The sequence below is a fragment of the Stegostoma tigrinum genome, chromosome 12, assembly GCF_030684315.1.
Source record: "Stegostoma tigrinum isolate sSteTig4 chromosome 12, sSteTig4.hap1, whole genome shotgun sequence".
Classification (NCBI taxonomy): domain Eukaryota; kingdom Metazoa; phylum Chordata; class Chondrichthyes; order Orectolobiformes; family Stegostomatidae; genus Stegostoma; species Stegostoma tigrinum.
In genome coordinates, this window is record NC_081365.1 from 31,930,821 (window position 1) to 31,953,389 (window position 22,569).

The 22,569-nt window shown below is 41.0% G+C and overlaps 1 protein-coding gene across 3 annotated transcripts in view; it reads left to right on the forward strand.

Moving 5' to 3' along the window:
* LOC125456993 (HMG box transcription factor BBX) overlaps positions 1–22,569 on the forward strand; it is a 204,915-nt gene that overhangs the window by 163,884 nt on the left and 18,462 nt on the right. For all 3 annotated transcript variants that reach the window (XM_048540663.2, XM_059650266.1, XM_048540664.2), the window contains 4 exons: positions 1,730–1,810; positions 3,251–4,013; positions 16,398–16,536; positions 19,597–19,745. In XM_048540663.2, coding sequence (XP_048396620.1) covers positions 1,730–1,810; positions 3,251–4,013; positions 16,398–16,536; positions 19,597–19,745 — 1,132 coding nt within the window. The remainder of the gene's footprint in view (positions 1–1,729; positions 1,811–3,250; positions 4,014–16,397; positions 16,537–19,596; positions 19,746–22,569) is intronic.

The following is a 22,569-nucleotide window of genomic DNA, read 5'->3' on the forward strand; positions in this document are numbered from 1 at the left end:
TAACATTACAGCTGTACTTAGGGAGGATATTCCTGAGAATGGATCCAGGGAAGTTACTTCGGTATAATTGAGAAATAAGAAAGGGATAATCACCTTATTGGGATTGTACTGTAGAACGGCCCCTCAATAGTCAGCAGGAAATTGAGAAATAAATTTGTAAGGAGATTTCAGATAACTGTGAGAATAATAGAGTGGTAATGGTGGGGGATTTTAACTTTCCAAACATCGACTGGGACTGCCATAGTGTTAAGGGCTTTGATGGAGCAGACTTTAAGTGTGTACAAGAAACTTTTCTGATTCAGTATGTGGGTGCACCTACTAGAGAAGGTAACCTACTCCTGGGAAATAAGGCAGGGAGGGTGACTGGGGTGTTGTTTTATCACCATGGCCAATTTTATCTGTGTTAGGTTTAGAATAAAAAGATTCATGACTAATTTTCTCAAATGACAAGGGTATTGTGAAGATATGATTTATTTGGCAAAAATGTAAAGCTGATTAAAATATGGTTCGAAAGTTCAAATATCTATCTTCTAAATATTGCAAAGCATTTGCAAACCTGTTCACACCAGGAAAGGCCAAAAAATTGGATGCCTCCCTTTCTGCAGTAATTGATTTAGGGGTAAAAGCATTTTTGGCCACTGAAGGTTAGATCTTGAAAGCAAAAAAGTATAAAATGTGAAATGACTAAAGATGTCTATCAGTCTGATGTTCTGACATGTGTTGAATCATAGAAATCCTACAGTGTGGATTCAGGCCATTCAGCCCATTGAGTCCACATCAACCCTCTGAAAAGCATCCCACCCCAGACACACGCTATCCTTGTAACCCTGAATTTCCTGTGCCTCGTCCACCTAGTGTGCACATCCCTGGACACTATGGATAATTGAGCATGGCCAGCCCGCCTAACCTACACATCTTTGGACCAAGGGAGGAAACCAGAGCACCCAGAGGAAGCCCACATGGATAGGGGAAGAATGGGCAATTGCAACACAGATGGTCATCCAAGGATGGAATTGAACCCGTGTCCCTGGTGCTGTGAGGCAGCAGTGCTAGTCACTAAGCCACCGTGCCCTTATGTGTAGTTGGATGTCACCAAACAAAGGCAATTGTCCTTGGGAACTTTGCAAATGCAGCTTCCCTGGGAAACACGGTATCTTGAGTTCTTTTGGGTGCTTTTCAGTTAAACAATCAGATTTCACACTAGATTCACAGCAAAGATTTTGTTGGTCACAAACTCATCACCAACTATTTCAAACAATGCCCAAAGTGGACACTGAAACCTGACATATAAACTGAAGCTGTTATCACAGAACATGTAGTACTTAGAAATGCCTTGTTAAATAGTGTTCTAGTATCCTTTCATTGACCCTTTTAAAGAAAAAGAATAATCTAGATATCCACAATCTTTGAAACGCTAGCTCACAAAAATGATTAACTCTGAAGTCTTCAGAGCATAATGTAAGAATATTGCTACACATTACAAATTCTCTTTGTGAAGTTGCAAAGGCAGTGTCAAAATAATAGATGGCACTTGATAAAGACTTTGCCTGCTCTTAATAAGGTTTTGTAATTGAGCTCCCACTTAGCCAATCCTGATGATTAAGTGTTTCAACATGTTACTTCTATTTCCTGACACAGTCTATGATTCTTTCTTTACTCTTCTGAGAAATGTAATATTTGTAGTGAAGGCTATAATTGTTCAGCTGAAACTTATTTTTTCTTTGTACAGATTTCCTCCAATACAACACAGTCAGGAGTCCCTGACTCAACCAAGCAGTGTGGGAATTCAGCATTGTTTCAGTTAGCAGAGGTATGCTTCCTGACACTTGAATAACATATAAAGAAAGACGTTTACGTTAATCCCAGAAATGGCTTCTGATTTATTGAAATGAGTGTGTGAATTTATAGTGTTCTAAAAGAAAGTAGGTTGCCTTGTCAGTATGTAAACTGCTCACATTTGAGGTTTGTAGGTCATAAGATTCAAGAGATTGCGCATTTGTGCACTCTTACGAGAAGAAAATCTTCCTATGCAAACACAGATCAGAAATAAAATCTAAAATGTTTCGCAGTAGTTTGCAATTGGTGGAATACTGGATTGATATTCAATTTATTAATTTGACTACCTAAGTCAAGTAAACCCTTGATGTGTTTTGAATATTCACTTTTTATTTTCTTGTCTTCTTGGACTTAGATTGTGGTTTTGGCAATGCATATACTAAATGCAAAGGAACGTCAAATTTCATCAACCTTAGGTGATAGTTTGTAGCTTCTATTGATTTAGCTATGATCATAAATGCTTAAGAAAATAGTTAAACTTAGCTGTTACCCAATATAAAATCACCTTGTAGGTTGATGGTTCTGCTCCTCCTCCAGTTCAATTGCTAAGTAAATATTTCCTGTGATGTTGACTCTGTTTGGAATTAATCTTTTTATCCTGAAGTGAGGTTAGTTCCAATTCCTCAGAGTTCATAAAAATGTCATTTCGCAATCATCCTTGCATAATTTTGAACAAGAATTTATTGGATCTAACAGTGGTATTACGATGCATTGTTGTTACAATGATGTTAGTTAGAACTAGTGCAATGAACTGACGTAACATCAGAGAAAAGAGAAGGTCATGCATTTATAGAGTGCTTTTTATGACCACAAAATGTTTCAAAGCAGTACAGCCAAAGAAGTACGACTTATTTCCTTGTAATATAGGTCAAGCACAGAAGGTTGACAACAAAATAATCACCTATCTGTTTTTGTGATGTTGATTGAGTATAGAATATTGGCCAAGACACCTCCCTTGATCATCTTCAAAGGAGTACCACCTATGAAGATAAATGGAGCCTTGTTTTATGGTTTATTATTAGATGGCACTCCCAACAGTGCGGTGTTTTCTCAGTAACACACTGGAGCATCAGCCATGACTTTTTTGTATTGACGTTCTAGACTCTAACTTGAACTCACTCAGATATGTGATGATATCAACAGACTCTCGATTGACACATAGAGTCTTCATTGTTTAAGCATATTAATTAGCTATAAACGATAAGGGTAGTGATGTGGTGAGGAAAGTGGTCGGGAGGCTCTTAGACTTGGTGAGATGACTGGAGATGCGCGATCATGTGATGAAAGCTGCAATAATAGACTCAACCTGAGTGAACAGCCATCTTTGCACAATTATTTTAAATGACTGATTTTTTTTTTCCCCTGCATCATCCTCTGCAGTTCTGTTTAATTGTAACTCCTGGTTTTGCTTCAGATGTGTTCGGACCGGTTGGTAACAGAAGGAGTAAAATCAGAGCCCACCACGTGTACCTCAAAGGATAGCCATACACCTGAGATGCCCACCATAAATCCTGGGTTAACTACAAAGGATAATAATGGTATTAAGCCACAGGACTGGATTACTAATGACAAATCATTGTCGTTGTTAACTGACACTTCTGTGACAAGTCTTAATAAAAGTGAAAAAGTTAAGAAGAAGAAAAAGAAAAAGGTTAAACTTGAAATTACCAAAGCTGAAAAACAGACATTTAAAAAAAGCGGGAAGAAACGGAAGTCATCAGAGTCTGACATGGAAAGCTTAATGTACACGATTGATGCTGTTGCTAAGGGAGACTGGGGCACTGAGAAACCTTCAGGAAGCCCAGTGAAAAGTGCCAGATGCTCAGCAAAGTCAACGGAAAATCTGTTACACTCTGTCTCCAGCCCACCAAAGAAAAAGATGAAACCAAAACCAATAAAATTACCTGCTGAAAAGATTTCAGAACTCAACAAACATTCAAAGGTTTCTGATCTTGAGAAAGTTACCAGCAGCCCAGTCAAAACTGAAACTTTTTCTGTCACTGAGCAACTACTTTCCCATAATGCACTAAGTGAAGTGAAAGCTGAAAACAAGGAAATCAGTAAAAAGACAGAAGCATCTGGGTCCAGAAAATCTGAGCGATCATGTAAGGGTGCTCTGTATAAGACTTTGGTGTCAGAAGGAATGTTGACATCTTTACGGGCTAATGTTGACAGAGGTAAGTGATGACGTTTCAAAATCAGATTCTGCTTGTATGTGCTGATACACTCGATAATGTATGAGGCAGCGATATGTTTGCTGCTCATTCTTGGTCTCAATCGGAGAGGCAGAAAAAGAAATGAACTCTTTTTCCACATTGAGCAACCAAATTTCGAGGGCAAGTATTGTCTTACACTTTCTACTGAGCAAGATGGTCACAGGGGCTCCCCAAATTATGAACATTCAATTCATGAACACTCATGAAAGTGATTTCGTACATGCATGTAATTATAAAGATCTGATGTATGAACATTGCTTATACTTACAAATGACTACAGTATATTGTCTTGCATTGTGTTCTGACTTATGCTTAAATTAACTTGCAAATGGGCTTAGGAGCCAGACCCATTCACAAAGTCAGTTTGTATTCATCTAGAATTGATTGCTTTGTCAAAATTTTACTCAAGGTGTTGTGCTTGACATGTTGAATGTAAGTTATATGTAATGAGATGAAGCATTGATAATTGCGAATTTTTATCAATCTCAAAAGATGCCCCGTGGGATCATGAGGGAAGGTAAATTTCCCCTGCTCTACCTTGTCAACCTGTTGGCAACCTTTGACATGGTTGACCACATCATCTGCCTGTAGTACCTCTCTACTCTCCACTGTGAACAGCGCTGCTTGCATTATAGTCAGTCTCACCATTGTCAGAGAATCAATTGTGGCTTCTCTGTCAGGTCCCACACTGTTACTTTCATTGTCTATCCTTGGCTGCTCCTATTTGTCATCTGCAAAGCACACCTCAGTGACATCATTTGAAGGCATAATATTGGTTTTGGTGACAGCTAATTCTACCTGATTACCATATCTCTTGTCTCATCCCCAATTGCTAAATGATCAGATTCCTTGATAAACATCCAATGTGGATTTAGCAGAAATTTCTGTAGATAAGTATTGGGAAGACTATTTTCAGTCCTTGCTCAAAGTCCTGCTTCCTTCCTACCAGTTCTATTCCTCTCCCTAGCAACGATCTGTTGGTGATGGGGAACAAGAGACAAATCTGCTTGACTTTATCATTACTAATCTACCAATGGCAGGATGCTTCTACCAATGATATTATCAGGAGTGAGCATCGCACAGTCATTGTGGTAAAAAAGATCCTCTCTTCACATTGGGAATATACCCTCCATCGTGTTGTTTGGCTGTATCACCATGCTAAATCTAATAGACTTCATTGCAATTCTTTCATGACACTCCACTCCACTATCAAAAAGAACTTATTCTCAGTTCAACCTGGCATTGTTCTCTTCTTCCTTTTGCATGACCCTGTTTAAGCTGGTCCTTCTTTGGTTCTGTTTTTGTCCTGGCCTTGAAACCTTCCGAATGTTGTCCGGCCATGATGGCGCTCTCTGTTTCCTCACACACTTTCCATCGTATGATGTGCACTCGCCCTATTCCCTGTCAGTTCATGCTGACATTGTTCTTTCCTCTTCAATCCAAATTACACCCTCAACTTCTCTCCCTTCTGTCACCCCTTAATTTGCCATGGTCTCCTCCTGTCTCATCTCTCAGTTGTGTTGCTCATGGATGGGTCCCTAGCTGCTGTGTATTTGTTCTTGTGCAATTCTTGTCTGTAGTATGCAATGATTGGACTCTCTTCCATCAACTGCTGCATTGACTGCAGGGCTCACCCCCTGCGGATTGTTTTCAAATATTGACTGGGACTGACTTGCCACTTTTAGTGTATGTTACATCACTTGCTTCCATTCCGTGGAATTCCTGTAGTGCCATAAGATGTAGGAGTGAAAAACGGCCGTTCGATGAGATCATAACCAATCTGGTAATCTCAACCCTACTGTCCTTGCCTTACATATTAAACATCCGTCTATCTCAGCCCCTTTTATATACTTAATGATCCAGCATTATCAACCTTCTACTGTTTTAAAAAAAATCCACAGATTCACTACCTTCTGCAAGAAAAAGTATTTCTCTGCATCTCTGTCTTAGATAGGTGACCCCTAACTCTGAGCTTATGCCCAGTTTTCCTGGATCCTTCCACAAGGAGAAATATCCTCCCCATTACGGCCTGTCAATCCCCCTCAGAATCTAATCTGTCTCAATAACCATAGACCACAGAATTCCTGAGGTGTGGAAGCAGACCATTTGCTCTATTGAGCCCACATCGACCCTCCAAAGAGCATCCCACTCAGATTCACTGCCTACCCAATCCCTATAACCCAGCATTTCCCATGACTAACCCATCTAGCCTGCATACTACAGGCCATTTAGCCTTGTTAATCCACCTAATGTGCACATCTTTGGACTGTGGGAGGAAACTGGAGTACCCGGAGGAAACTTGCACAGACACAGGAAGAATGTACAAGCCCCACCCAGACAGTCACCCAAGGCTGGAAATGAACCCAGGTCCCTGGTGCTGTGAGGCACAGTGCTTACCACTGAGCCACCGTGCCTCTCATTTGTGTAAAACTCCAGTGAGTGTAGCTCCATATATCTACAGTGAGTTGTACTGATTTTTCAGCTCCAATTTTTCCCAAGGTTGTCACTGACTAGCTTTGTTTCTCCCTCAAATTTAGCTGTTTTAAAAACATGGAGCTGTTTCCCTGTGTTTCATAATTACTGAGGACCATGATGCTGCAGCTTCCAGAAATTGCAGTGTTGCTAAACCCAGTATTAGAATGGCCAATAGATGGCAGTATTACAGATGTTTTCATCATAATACCTGTGTGTGACAAATGTTAAAGGGTTTTCTGGACAATTAGCCGCAAACTCCATTCTCTGTTCCATTTCCATCCCTCTTTCTGGTAACCGCTTGATTCTTTGCAAGCCTAGAATCTTCTTCAGAAGGTCTCTTCTGAAAGAAGGGTCTAGGCCTGAAACGTCAGCTTTCCTACTCCTCGGATGCTGCTTGGCCTGCTGTGTTCATCCAGCTCCACACCTTGTTATTGCAGATTCTCCAGCATCTGCAGTTCCTGCTGTCTCTGATTCTTTGCAACTTTGTTTGTATATTTGAAACAGAGATGAGCTTGCAATCTCACATCATTAATATTGCCTGTTTCCACATCACCTGAGTCCACTGCAACTCAATCTTTTACTGCTGAAACACTTATTTGTGACATTGTTACATTTACTTGACTATTCCAGCAGAACTCTGACCCCTTTCAAATTCTGACCTTTTTAATCATCGAAATCTCTGTTGCCTGTGTTCTACCTTGAATTACTTGCTTAATGACCTACGTTGGCAGCCTTCAAGCAATGTCTCAATTTTAAATTTTAAACTTTGTTATCTGCTTCAGTTTTTCACCTTTCTCTACCTCCGAAATCTCCTCCAGCTCCTACAATGCTCTGAGATATCTCTTATTCCATATTTAATCTCTTTTGCTTCAACTTTGACACTTCCTTCAATCATTGATATCCTAACCCCTGGAACTGCCTCCCCAAACCTGTTGACCTCTACCTTTTTTTAAAATCTTATTTACTACGGTCCTTCAAAATTGCCCCGTTGATCAAACTTCTGGTGATCCTGCAGAGTAGGAATGAATGAGTCTAAAACAGAAATTGCTGGAAAAGCTCAGCAGGTCTGGCAGCATCTGTGAAGAAAGAGTCAGAGTTAATGTTTCGCAATCATTCCTCAGGATCACTGGACCTGAAACGTTAACTCTGACTTTTTCTTCACAGATGCTGCCAGACCTGCTGAGCTTTTCCAGCAACTTCTGTTCTTGTTCCTGATTTACAGCATCCTTAGATTGTTTGATTTTTGGTCAAATTTGATTTGGCAGGTTGTAGCTACAGGAGCAACCTGACTTACAAGGGAATTCTGACTGTGATGAGTCCAAGAGAAATTTAATATTGAGAAGAATCTAAGGAGGTTGCACAGGTATAAAAATATGTTCACTAAATGGATAGGAATGTGGCAAATGGCACATTCTATAAAGAAATGTGCACTCAGCCACTTGGGTTGGTTGATTTATTGTCACGTGTACTGGATCACAGTGAAAAGCTTTGTTTACAAGCAGTACAGGTAAATCATTGTAAGCAAGGATGCACAGATCACTAGTTGTAAAAATACTTCAGCAGAGGTAAACGGGTTACATCGCAAAGGGCATGTGCTAGGCAAGATCTATGTTAACAAGATCAGTATTATGTCAGTCTAGAGAGTCCATTCATCAGCCTAATCATAGCTGGGAAGAAGCTATTCCAGAACCTGTTGGTGCATGTGTTCAGGCTTCTGTATCTTCTGTCTGACTGTTGGGGTTATAGGAGACCATTACCGGGGAGCAATGGGACTTTGATGTTGGCAGCCTTCCCACAGCAGTAAGCCAGGTAAATAGAGTCCAAGGATGGAAGGTTGTGATAGCCTGGGCTGTGTACTCCACTTTGTGATTTCTTACAGCCCTGGACAGAGCAGTTGCCATACCAGGCCATTATGTACCCAGATGGTATGCTTTCAGTGGTGCATCTGTAGAAGTTGGTGAGGGACCTTATGGACATGCTAAATTTCATGAACCGCCTAAGGAAGAGGAGACATCGATATGTCTTCTTGACTGTCGCATCTACATGGGAAATCCAGGACAGGTTATCAGTTATTATCACTTTGAGAACTTGACACTCTCTGCCCTCTCACCGTCAGTTCTGTTGAAAGAGTAGTGAATGTGTTCTCCTCCTTTCTTTCTGAAGTCAACGATCAGTTTTTTTAATTTTGCTGACTTTGAGAGAGTTGTTGTTCTCATCGCACCATGTAACCGAGCCTTCTATCTCCCTTGCGTATTTTGACTGGTCATTGTTACGTATCTGTTCTGCTACAACGGTGTCGTCAACGAATGTGTAGATAATGTTTGTTTGGAATTTGGCAACACAGTTTTGGTTTCCAGGGAGTACAGTAGGGGGCTGAGGATGCATCCTTGGGGGGCTCCAATGTTGAGTGTTATTGTGGAGCAAGGTGCAGTCCTTACCCCTCCTCACTGATTCTGCCCTATGCGTCAGGAAGCTGAGGATCCAGTTTCAGAGGGCAGAGCTGAGACCAAGGTGTCTCAGTTTTCAGATCAGTCTGGAGGCAGTAATGGTGTTGAAGGCGGAGCAGTAATCAAAGAGCAGGAGTCTGACATAGGTGTCCTTGTTGACCAGATGTTCCAGGGATGAGTGCAGGGCTAGAGATATGGCATCCTTTGTGAACCTGTTATGTAGGGGATTGAGGCAGGCAGGGAGACTGGAGTTGATGTGGGCCATGACTAGACTCTCGAAGCACTTCATGATCATAGAGGTTAGAGCTGTTGGGAGGTAGTTATTAGGGCATGCTGCATGTTTTTTCTTAGGTTCAGGGATGATGGTGGTTTGCTTTAAGCAGTTGGGTCTTTGGCTTGTAGGAGGGAGTGATTGAAGATGTTGATGAAAACCTCTGCCAGTTGATCCACACAGGATCTGAATGCTCGGCCGGTGACACTGTCTCGACCTGTCGCTTTCCTTGGGTTGTGTCCCAGGAAAACCGATCTGATGTCTGCAGCGGTGACTGAGGCAACTGGTGTGTCTGTGGTTATCAAGGAAGGTGCCAATGTGCTGCCAGCATTCTTCTCAAACTGAGCATAGAAAGTAATGAGCGTGTTAGGGAGTGATGTATCTTTGTATACTATCTTGCCTGTTTCATTTTGAATTTCGTAATGTTGTTTAGGCCTTGCCATCGGCAGCGCAGGTCTGTTCGGTAGGTTTGGTCTTCTAACGTGCCCAGTACTCCTCTTGGCCTACCTGGTTGGACAACTGGAAAGTGGACTCCTCATTAAATGATGAGAATCTAGGAAATGTGGATATTCACTGCTTCCTCTGTGTCTTCATTTATTGAAACTCCCTGCTCCCCCCCTTCCCCCATCTGCCAACCAGCTCTCTATCCATATCAGAATGTTACCTCCGATACAATGAGCTTTAATTTTCCTTACTAATCTCTTGTTTGGAACCTTGTTAAAAGCTTTTTGAAAGTCCAGATACACAACATTTACTGATTCATCCTTGCCCACTCTACTGGTCACATCTTCAAAATATTCCAGAAGATTGGTCAATCATGGTTTTCCTTCAGTGAAACCATGCTGACTAGGAACGATTCTGTTACTGCTTTCCGAACGCTCAGTTATTCCGTCCTTGATGATTGACTGCAGTGTTTCCTGCACTACCAATGTCAGGCTAATTAACCTGTAATTTCCCATGTACTCTCCCCCTCCCTTTTTAACAAGTGGGAGAGGTTTCCATTAGCTAATCTCCAGTCCATTGGAGCTCTTCCAGAGTCTACAGAATGCTGGAAAATGATCAGCAGTGCATCTACTATTTCTAGGGCCACTTCCTTAAGAGGGATGCAAAAAGTGTTGGGCCCTGCAGACTTATTGGGTTTTAATCCCATCAATTTCCGAAATGCCACTTCCTGACTAATAAGGATTTTCTTCACTTCCTCCTCATGCTTCACCCTCTCTCCTGAAGGTTATTTGTGTCCTTCTTACTGAAGACACATCTAAAGTATTCGTTCAACTGGTCTGCCACCTCTTTGCTGTCCATTATGAATTCACCTGATTCTAACTGCAAGGGACCTACATTTGTTTTCGCCAGAGATAATGGGAACTGCAGATGCCGGAGAACCCAAGATAACAAAGTGTGGAGCTGATTGAACACAGCAGGCCAAGTGGCATCTCAGGAGCACAAAAGCTGAGGTTTCAGGCCTAGACCCTTCATCAGAGAGGGGGTTGGGGAGAGGATTCTGAAATAAAAAGGGAGCGAAGGGGAGGCGGACCGAATATGGATAGAGGAGAAGAACAGTCTTTTTCTGTTCACATATCTACAGAAGCTCCAGCAGTCAGTTTTTATGTTTTCCACAAACTTACTTTCATATTCTGTTTTCCCCTCCCAATTTAAACCCTTTCGTCATCCTCAGCTGAATTTTAAAGTTCACCCAGTCGTCAGGTCTGCTGCTTTGTGTGGCCAAAGTGTGTGCTTTCTGTTTGGCTTTAACACTATCCCTGCTTTCCCTTGTTAGCCATGCTTGAGCCACCTTCCCTGGATGACTCTTAAGCCAGACAGTGATGTACAATCATTGAAATTCATCCATGTGTTCTTTAACTATCTGCCATTGCCACCATCAGCTCCTTAACTATAGAACAAAAATAGAAGCTGCTGGAAAATCTCAGCAGGTCTGGCAGGACCTGTAAAGAAAAATCAGTTAAGATTTCAGGTCTGGTGACCTTTCCTCAGAGCCTCAGGCGTTCCATGTGTCCTGAGGAAGGATCACCAGACCGAAAATATTAACTCTGATTTTTTTCTTTGCAGATGTTACCAGACTCTGCTGAGCTTTTCTAGTTTTTGGTCCTGTTTTACAGCAACCTTTTAAGTATCCTGCGTCAGATTATCCTAGCCATTGCATGCCTCATACCATCAAACCTAGCTTTCCAAGTCTCGGATTTGACTGTCACTCGATCTTAATGGAGAATTCTGACATATTATAGTCAATCTTCCCCAAAGGATCTCTCACCACAATGTTGCTAATTAATTTTCTGTCATAAGCCAGTACTGAGCCTAGGATCCCCACCTGTGTCCATGACACCACCCACGCCCTCCACCATCTCCAAAACTTCCGATTCCCTGGTCCTCAACACCTCATCTTCACCGTTGACGCCCAGTCTTTAAGGCTTAAAGGCCCTCTGCTTCTTCCTGTCCCACAGGCTCAACCAGCACCCTCCATTGACACCCTTGTCCGCTTAGCTGAACTCCTCCTCACCCTTAACAACTTCACCTTCAATTCCTCCCATTTCCTACAGACAAAGTGGGTGGCCATAGGTACCCTCATGGACCCAAGCTATGCCTGCCTCTCTATAGGATACGTGGAACAATCCCTGTTCTGAAGCTACACTGGCCCTATCCCTCATGTCTTCCTCCTTTATATCAATGACTGTATCAGTGCCACATGGTGCTCCCACAAGGAGCTAGAACAGTTCATCCACTTTACTAACACCTTGCACCTCAACCTTAAGTTCACCTGGACCATCTCTGATACCTCTCTCTGTTTCTATCTCCGGCAACAACCTGGAAACCGACATCTGTTTCAAGCCGACCGACTCCCACAACTACACCTCCTCCCACCCACTTTCCTGCAAAAATGCCATCCCTTATTCCCAATCCCTTCGCCTTTGCTGCATCTGCTCCCGAGATGAGGCATTCCACTCCCGGACATCCCAAATGTCCTCATTTTTCAAGGACCGCAACTTTACCTCCAAAGTGGTAGAAATCACCCCCTCGTGTTTTCTGCAATTCTTCCCTCACTCCCCTCCCTGCAATAACAACAAAAACAGAATTGCTCTCGTCCTCTTGTACCACCCCGCCAACCTCCTGATTCAAAGCATCATCCTCTGCCACTTCTGCTTCCTGCAATCTGAACCCACTACCAAGTACATTTTTCCTACCCCACCCTTATCTGCTTTCCAGAGGGACCACTCTCTCTGTGACTCCCTTGTCCGCCCCACACTCCGCACTAGACCCACCTACGCCAGCACTTTTCCCTGCAACCACAAGAGGTCCTAGACCTGCTGCTACACCTCCCCCCTCACCCCCATCCCAGGCCCTAAGAAGACTTTCCACATTGGCAAATGTGCAGGCGAACATCTGTTTAATGTGGTATACTGTATCCGCTGTTCCCAATCTGCCGCCTCCACATCGTGGAACACAAGCGGAGGTTTGGAGACCGCTATGTGAAACACCTACGCTCAGTTCACAACAAATGTCCTCACCTCCCAGTAGTGAATCACTTCAACTCCCCCTCCTACTCCTTGGATGACATGTCCATCCTGGGCCTCCTGCAGTGCCACAACAATGCCACCCAAAGGTTGCATGAACAGCACCACCTATTTTTCTTGGGAACCCTGCTGCCCGATGGTATCAGTGTGGACTTCACAAGCTTAAAAATCTCCCCACCCCTGACTGCAACCCAAAACCAGCCTAGCTTGTCTCCGCCTCCTTGATCTGTCCATCTTCCCTTGACTGACCAATTCCCATCCTAACTCTCCAACTACACTCACCTTTACTGGCTTCCACCCCGCCTCCCTGACCTGTCCGTCTTTTCTCCCACCTACCTGCTCCTTTATCTATCTTCCATCCACCTCGCCCTCTCTCTTTATTTCAGAATCCCCTTCTTCTCCCCCATTTCTGAAGGGCCCAGACCCAAAATGTCAGCTTTCCTGCTCCTCTGATACTGCTTGGCCTGCTGTGTTCATTCAGCGCAACACCTTGTTATCACTGAGTCTAGGATGGCTTCCTACCTGGTTGGTTCCTCAACATATTGGTCAAGGAAACCATCCCTCCTACATCCCATGAAATCTTTCTCCAACACATTGCTATTAGTTTGGATAGTCCAATCAATATGTAGATTGAAGCCATCCGTAATAACTGCTATCCCCTTACAGCATATATATCTCTAATTTCCTGTTTGATACAATCCCCAACCTCATAACTACTATTTGGTGGTCTGCGCACAACTCCCACTAACATCTTTTTCTCTTTGGTGCCCAGCAACTCTACCCATGCTGATTCCACGTTATCCAGATTAATGTCCTACCTTAATATTGTGCTAATCTCCTCCTCTAACCAGCAACGGTACCCCATCTCACTTTCCTTTTCCATCCATCTTTCCTGAAAATTGAATAACCCTGGATGTTGAGTTCCCATCCTGGGATACCCTGGAGCTAGGTCTCCATGATCCCAATTACATCATATCAGGCATGCAATCAATTGAGAAAGTACATATTAGCCTTTATTACAAAGGGAGTGGAATATTAGGTACGTAAAGTTTATATTTAATTGTGTAGGACTTTGATGAGACTGCAACAGTAGTATTATGTACAGCTTTGGGCATCTTAACTAAGATATATCTGCCTCTGAGGCAGTGCAACAAGGTTTCACCCTGAATGATTTCTGGGATGAGAGGATTGTCCTGCTAAATCATATTAATTAGGCTGAGAAATTAATCATCATTGAAACATAGAAAATTATTAGGGTACTTCATGCTAGGAGGATATGTTCTTTGGCTGGCAAGTCAAAAACTAGAAACTACGGTCTGAGAACACATTGGCCACTTAGGGCAGGGATGAGGAGAATTTTATTTGCATGATTTATTTAGGCTATATATTGATATTTTTTTTTCTATGCTTAGGGAGTCAAGAGATGTGGAAATGATGTGGTACTTGAGGTTGACGTAGCAGATCAACCATGTTGAACAGCAAAGCAACCTCAAAGGGCTAACTCTGTTCCTATTTCTTACGTTCTTACCTCTTTACATCTCTTTGTTGATGATTATGTATCTATTTTTTAATATAGTCCTCTGATTGACTTTGTCACCCTTTACTATGTTAAAGTAACGATAGAAATACAAAATAATACTGTTGCTTAAAGACATAAAATGCTATAGTGAAATTTCAATGATTTAATAAGATGAATATGATCCCAGCTGACAAAGAACCAAGATATCCTAACTTGCTGAAACAGTCAGCCATGAGCAAAAGCTATCACAGGCACAATTTATCTCTATTTACTCAGCCAGTTTGTGCATCCCAGCTTTGTGACAAATCACAAATTGCTTGACTCTTAAACATTTAGAGTGCAGCACCAGCAATATATATGAATCTCAGTAACATGGACCACAAAGCAACCTGTGTGATTGGCATCCCATCTATCATGTAAATATTTGCTCCCTCCTCCATACGCACATCATGGTTTCAGTGTGTACCACCTGTAAGATGCCTTCTAGCGACTCAGCAAGGCTCCTTTGACTGCACCTACCAAATCCGAATCCTTTGATGAAGAGCCATTGGACTCAAAACGTTAACTCTGCTTTCTTCCCACAGATGCTGCCAGACCTGCTGAGTTTCTTCAGCAAGTTTTGGTTTTGTTTCAACTCCAAAACCCCCCTCAACTGGAACGGCAAGGTCAGCAGCACATGCAAATATCAGCACCTTTAAATTTTCTTCAAAGCCGTACACCAAACTAACTTAGAATCATAGAGATATACAGCATGGAAACAGACTGTTTGGTCCGATTCATCCATGCTGACCAGATATCCTATATAAACCTAGTCCCATTTGCCAGCATTTGACCCATATACCTCTAAACCCTTTCTATTCACATACCCCTCCAGAGGACTTGTAAATGCTGTAATTGTATCAGCCTCCCCAATTCCTCTAGCAGCTCATTCTATACACACATCACCACCCTTTGTGTGAAAAAGTTGCCCCTTAGGTCTCTTTTAAATCTTTCCCATTTCATTTTAAATGTCTGCTGCCTGGTTTTGTACTCCCTTACCCTGGGTAGAAGGCTTGGCTAGTCACCCTATCCGTGCTCCTTGTGACTTTGTAAACCTCCATAAGGTCATTTATGAATATTTTGTTACTCATTGGGTCAAAATCCTGGAACCCCCTTTCCTAATGGCACTGCGGGAGTACCTTTACCATACAAGCTGCAACAGTTTATGAAGGTGGTTCACTGAGACCATCTCAAGTACAAGGTGGAACCAGGAAGTTGAAGAAGTTGATGGTAGCCTTGTCCTATCGTATACTCGCATCCCATGAATAAGTAAAGTTTTAAAGATCACAAGAGCCACCCAAGATATTTCCCAGGTAACGTTTGTCCCCAAATTGCAGAGGTAGGATCTAAAATCTAAATTTTTATCTCCAGTAATACTTGCTGTAATCTGACGTTTTTGGAACTGACCCTGTTGATCCTGCCCTTTTTATCAGCAGGTGACTGCTTTCAAACATACGGAGTGCCCTGAATAAATTTTAACTATCTACTTTGCTGATATCAGTGACCCAGAGGTTACCAAAGAAGTCACTGAAGGCAAAGATGTACTGACTTTAATGCTCACCTTTATAGCTGAATGAAAGAGGCAAGATTCACCTAATAGGAACATTTTGTCTACCGGTTCCTAGTGTTTTGCTGATCTGGCAGCTGGCAGACAGTTATTGTGTGTAACATGGCCAATGGTTGCAGCGCTGGTTAGTCTTCCTGAATGGAGAACTGTAGATCTCAGACCATAGCTGATGAATCTATGTAGTTCAAAAGTGCAAGGCAGAAGATGTAGCTAATATTATTCCTTTATTGCATGGCTTAAAAGGTTTGCAAATGAATTCTCAAATAAATTGGAATAATGGCAGTTTAAACCTCTATTTTAATAACATTATTTCCATCTCTATCGAAGCAATTGCTTACAAAGAAAACCTTGGAGAGTTTATATTGAAAGGACATAAGCCGGATCAATGTTGGGAATAAGTATTGGGTTTTGAAGGAGTGATGGTTTGCTATGGTGGAATATCGATGCACTCCCTGGTGTATTTACTGAATGACATAAGAATGGGTTTGCATTTCTTTTAGGTAAGAAAGCTTCAGGAAAAGGGGGTTCATCTGACCATGAGGGATGTTGGAAGGAGGAAGATTGGTCATTCTCGAATATTGGGACAAGTGGAACCAAGAAGTTGAAGAAGTTGAAACAGAAAGATGAATCTGCTCTTGGGTAAGTAGTCAATTTCTTTCTCTGCTTTCTCTCTACTCATGTTAGAGAGTTAACCTGGCAGCCTGTCTCCATTCATGTTTAGCTGATGGATTTGTATGGCAAGCAGTCTTTTGTGTCTGACTTGCAAGTTGTAACATTATAAAATAGAGTTATCACTGATTTCTGATTTACAGTGAATCTTGGAAATAAGAATATATCGTTGACACCATGAATCTCTTTGTGATACTTGCTTATAACTGTGACTGACAGCCTCGTACAATGCAATTTTTTTTTGCAAATGAATAAAATGTCAGCTGTTAAAGGTTTTTTTTAGATCATCTTGCCATCAAGATAATTTTGAAAAGTGTTGCACAAGTTGTTTTTGCCTTCCATAACTGAGTAATCCGAAGAAGGAGCAGTGCTATGAAAGCTTGTGATTTCAAATAAACCTTACGTTTTAAAACCTGATGTGGTGTGACTTCCAACTGTACAATATTTAGCATTTATTTATTGAGGAGAAAATTCTGCCTGTGGTTTTATTAAGTTTCTCACTTCTGACAATAACACTGTATTTCTAACTTTCTTCTATTTTGTGTATTAGCACTATCCATTTTAATACATATCCACTGATATTGGTAAACCATAACTGAATCATGAGATTTTATAAAGTGTGTTCTGGTGGAAGTTCACTTTTCTTAATATAATTGTAAAAGTGTGTTGATTTTGATAATCCTCACAAGTTTATTTTCATAATTCCAATTTGTAGTCTTTTCTATCTGTTTTCTTACCCTTTGTTGTTTCACATTTGTTCTCTTGTTTTTTGCATTTTTGTGTGGTTTTTCTTTTGGTTCTTTGTTGTCGTCCACCTTTTTAGTCATTGATGGCCATTTGTATTGTTAAATCAATCTGTTTGGTGTTTCTTCCACAATATTATGATTACACCTAAGTGTTCATGCAGTATTAACTAAATCTGGTTTACAATTCCATACTGAATCTAGTATGGCATGCCTCTGAACCAGTAACTATTAAAATCACTCCATAATTGATGCATGTTTGGTTAATTCCTGCATTTATGTAATCTACCACTTTACAGCAATGACCAGGAGGGACTTATATGCAACTCCTTCAACATTCTTAAAACCTTTTTGATTACCTCTACCCATAAAGTTTCCATTGCCTGACTATCTCTCATAACCTCTCATTGTACAAGCCCTTAATCACTGCTGCTTCCCTTCTAGAATGCACCTTACTTTTCTACTGACCATGCACCCTGGTATGTTTAGCTTCCAGTCCTGACCGCATTTATAGCCATGTCTTTAAAAATGGCTATGATGTCATACACTCCAAGTTGAATTTGCAACTGTATTTCATTCAGTCTGTTTCTTATTTCTCCATGTTTTTTGTGAAGGACACCTATTTGGATTACACACCCTCATCTGTTCTTAAACTCTTACCTTTAAGCATGTTTCTTATTTCTCTTTCCTAGTTTAATCATATTATATCTTGAACTTTTCCCTTTACTTTTATTGCCTAGAGCATAGTTTCTAATCTCTGTCACGTTTTGTTGAACCATTATTGCTACTACTTTCTCTATTTGAATCTTCTTGCCTCCCAATCCGTCCATTCACTAGTTCAAAATTCTTTCATCACTCTATTTAACCTTTATGGCTGGATACTGATACCAGCTTCTCTCAGCTCGAGCCTAATCTAATAGAATAGTTCCTTTATGTCTCATTTCCGGCATCGATGTCCCATATGGAATTGTTTTCCTAGTCACATGGTCACCTCTCTAATTTGTTTGCGCCAACTTGCAGATGACACTGGAAATGATCCATATTATAACCAGATCTTTTAATTTAGCTCCTCTAGTTCCTGGTACTTTCTGAACAGGATCCCGTGCTTACTTTTCTGTCTGAGTTGATCCCAGTATGGATCACAATGATTGGATCCATCCCCTTCCTGCCATTATCCTTTCAATTATTTCTATAGAGACTACTCACCCTGGCACAGGCTCTTGAACACACTGTCTCTACAATAATGAACCCTTGACAAATATCTATTGCACTTGTTTTCCTTGCCTATGTGGATAGTCGCCTGTTCTGACCGGCCATGTCTGCATTTTGGCTATCCTTCTGAAAATCTTTATGCTTATCTCACAGGTAGCATTTATACTTGTTATAAACTCATTGTTTTTTTGACTGGGTTATCTTATTCTCTTACATTGTACACTGTCAGCCATTCCAAATCCCTCATAAACCCGCATGTCTCCAGAGAGTTGACCAAAGTCTTTTTTTAAGTCATTCCTGGTATTCATCGGCATTATGGGCAATTATTATTCACCCCTGGTTAGTGAGATGCTACTTTGAACTGCTGTAATCTATTTGGTTTGGGTAAACCAACAGTGTTTGGAGCAAACTGTCCAGGTACTGCTCCTGAGTCAAGTTCTCCACTCTATACTCCAGCTCCATTACTCGGAGCCCCAGAGAACCAAATGGAAATACCTACTTTAGATGTGCCCAAGGCTGACCTCTGTGCTCACAAATTCCCACATAATATCCAGGCCCACAGCCCGTTCTGCCATATCTTATTCCAGATTATTTATATATTTATATAATTTTTTTAAACTATTGCAAACTTACACAAACCACTACATCAGAGGCAAAAAGCAGCAAACACCTCCTTTCTCCCGGCCCTGAATTCCTATTTGCACCAAATTTCCAACTATCGCACACTGTTTCCCATGCGCTGTTTTCCACAATTGCTCTGTGCTGAATGTTCCCTCCAAAAAAGCAGTTTATCTTGTCTATTTGGAACTGTAGGAAAAGTCTTGAAAATCTGTGGCTGATCAAGTCTGTGGAAATAATGTAAAACCAAAAGACCCATGGATATTGGAAATCAGAATTGGAACAGAAATTGCTGGAAAACCTCAGTTGGTCTGGCAGCGTCTGTGGAGAGGAATCAATATTAACATTTCGGCCCAGTGACCCTTCTTCAAAGCTCCATATTGGGTTTTACTAGCAATTTTTGTGTTGTTCTTGCGTGGAAATAATGTACTTGAGAACTTTCTTGTCTTCTTTCTAGGTTGGGGAATCTAGAGCAGGAGTTTGCAAAGAAATTCAACAGCCTTCCACAATACAGTCCAGTAACGTTTGACCGCAAGAACACAACAGTGACAAGAAAAAAGAAAAAGAATAGGAGTGGATCCACTGATCAACAAAAAAGTGATAAAGGTAGGACTGGGGAACATAAAGCAGTCTAGATATATTTTAGTTTTAATTGTATAGAAGTGAATGTGCCATCTATTTGATGCCAAAGCCACTTTGATTTCAGGTTACTTGTTTTGTCAAATTGTTTGACATGCTTAGCAGGTCAGGCAACATCTGCAGGGGGAGAATCAGAATTGACATTTTAAGTAGACAATAGGTGCTGGAGTAGGCCATTCAGCCCTTCGAGCCAGCACCACCATTCATTATGATCATGGCTGATCATCCACAGTCAGTATCCTGTTCCTGCCTTATCCCCATAACCCTTGATTCCACTATCTTTAAGAGCTCTATCCATCTCTTTCTTGAATAGACAATAGATAAGGTCTATACTAACAAGTCACCAATCTGAATAATAAACTCTCTACTCATGCTGCCTGACCTGCTGAGTATTTATAGCATATTTTATTTTTATTTCATATTTCCAGCTTCCACAACACTTTTGCATTTATATCCAACAATTAGACATTTTGGTTACTTTCTGGAAACTGCACCTTTTCAAAGAAAAAAACTACAAAAGCAATTTGTTTTCTTCTCACACCTTTCAACATAGAGAGCCCTGATGTATTCTACAGTGATGTACTTGGACACAAATATTTGCCTACCCAAAAAAAGAGACTTGCAGCAATATCCAAAGATTTAGTCAAAAAGGCATGTTTTAACAATGGTTTTAAATTTGGGAAGGGAGTTGTAGGAATGTAGACAGGCAATCCCAAACACAGCTTTTACAAAACAGAAGACGTGATCGTTCACATTAGGCTGAAGAGATGGGTGAGTAGGTGTGATGCGGGACAAGAGAAAAGCAGCACAGTTTTGAATGATGTTTACAGATCATGGGTGTTGGAGTCCACCCAGGAGAGAAGTTAATTCCTTGTGCCAAAGGCGATGGCAGTGATAAAGACGAGGGTTTTCGGGGCAGCGGTGGAGATGGGTGAGCTTATGGAGGTCAAAGTCAACAGTCTTTGTCATGAATAGATTATGAGGTTGGAAGATCAGCAGAGGGTGTGATTTGAATTCTGAGATCCCAAGCAAGTCTGAATCAAAAACTGTCAGGAAGTGTGATTAACATTAATGATAGGTGTTTGGGATTTGAGATGTGGGTCAAAGATGATAGCTTCTGCTCCAACTCCATTTTGGTTTAACCCCTCCCCTTCTCCCTGCTTCCCTTTCACCTTTGCTTTCCATTACATTTTTTATTCAATTAGAAACATGGGTGAATTACTGGTGGTTGCTAATAAAAATATCATGAGTAATTTGGTGATGTCAAAAAGTAGTTCAGTTGTATATAACAGCACTTCTGGTTATAAAAAGAAAGATGATGGCTTGGGGTTCCTGTGGCACAATTGTGTTCCTCTCTCAGAGCCCGGAGACAGTTGAAGTCGCTCCTGTTCCATAGGTGTGTAATAACATCTGTCAGTAGGTTGATTGGATAATGTTTACAGATGATGCTTTCGGCCTTCCTGATATTCAACAGGAACAGAAACAGGATCTAATAAGACAGAAGCAGTTTGGGATTGAGAGGGGCTGGAAGGACAGAGATAGGTGTCATAACTATATGGATGTTAACTCCATTGCCTTTAGAGGTTAATATGCCAGTGTAGTTGAGAGGAGATTCATGGATTGAGGAGATGTGAAGAATAGAATCAAAGCTATCGGTGAAAATATTCTGACTTTGATATGATAGATAAGGATGTAACAAAAGACATTATCATTGAGCTCAATAATGAAGTAAAGGTTTCGAAGGAGAATGGTTTGGATGATTATGCCAAAGACTCCACAAAGGGTTGGCAAGAAGGAGATGGGATCTCATCACACTGTCATCAAAGCCATAAGGATATTATTTTTGACATTGATTTGTGTTGTTTCTATACTATGACAGGGATAGAAATGTAATTGGAGTTCAAACATTTGGCTTTTGGTAAAAATACGATTGGCAAATACATAAGTGAGCTGAAATTAAAGATAAAGCAAAAGACTTCAAGCACAGTGAGAGGGATTTTTGGAGAAGGTATTTGATGATTGTAGTTTTGGAGGTGAAAAGTGTAGTACTTGAGGGTTGACAGTAATTTACAGTGTCAACTAGCTACGAGGAATGTCAACTATTCTACAGGGAGGGAAGGGTGAAAATGAAGTAAGGTACCATTCAAAACAGAGTATTGGAAAACCTCAAACATTACTAGCAAATTTCTTGCAAGGTCAAAAGTAACATTTGTGTCCATGTATGTGCTGACTGAAATGTAATAAACTTGAATTTGTGGCAACTTGAAATCAGACTCAAAATGAATGAGCTGTACTTTATTTCAATTTGCCAGCGCATAGTGTGTTTTCATCTGGTTCAGATGGAAAATATTAGCAGCCTTATAGCTGAAATCAAAGTGTTTTCTTTTGTGTGACTGTGATGGAGTGTCCTATTACTGTTCTCAATGGATTATTTGTCTTTTGTCCAGTGATGAACAACATTGTTGCTCAACACTTTGTGACTTTTCACATATTTGTGAGTTCAGGTAGGAGAACTTAATACATAACAGAAAAGTTTGTTTTTGTTGAAACGTTTGGAGTGCAATGTTGTACAAAATTGGTTCATTTGTGTCCACACAGGAACAAGAACGTATATGAACTTAGTACTTAGGTACCGACAGTGCCAGATTTTCTTCTCTGGCAGTGGATGTAGTCAAAACACTTGGTTTTTTTGCATTTTCTGACTTATCCTAAGTTAAATATATGAGTATGTTTACATCTGACAACAGCTATTACTGCTATCACTATCATCTCCCCCAATTCCTCCAGCAGA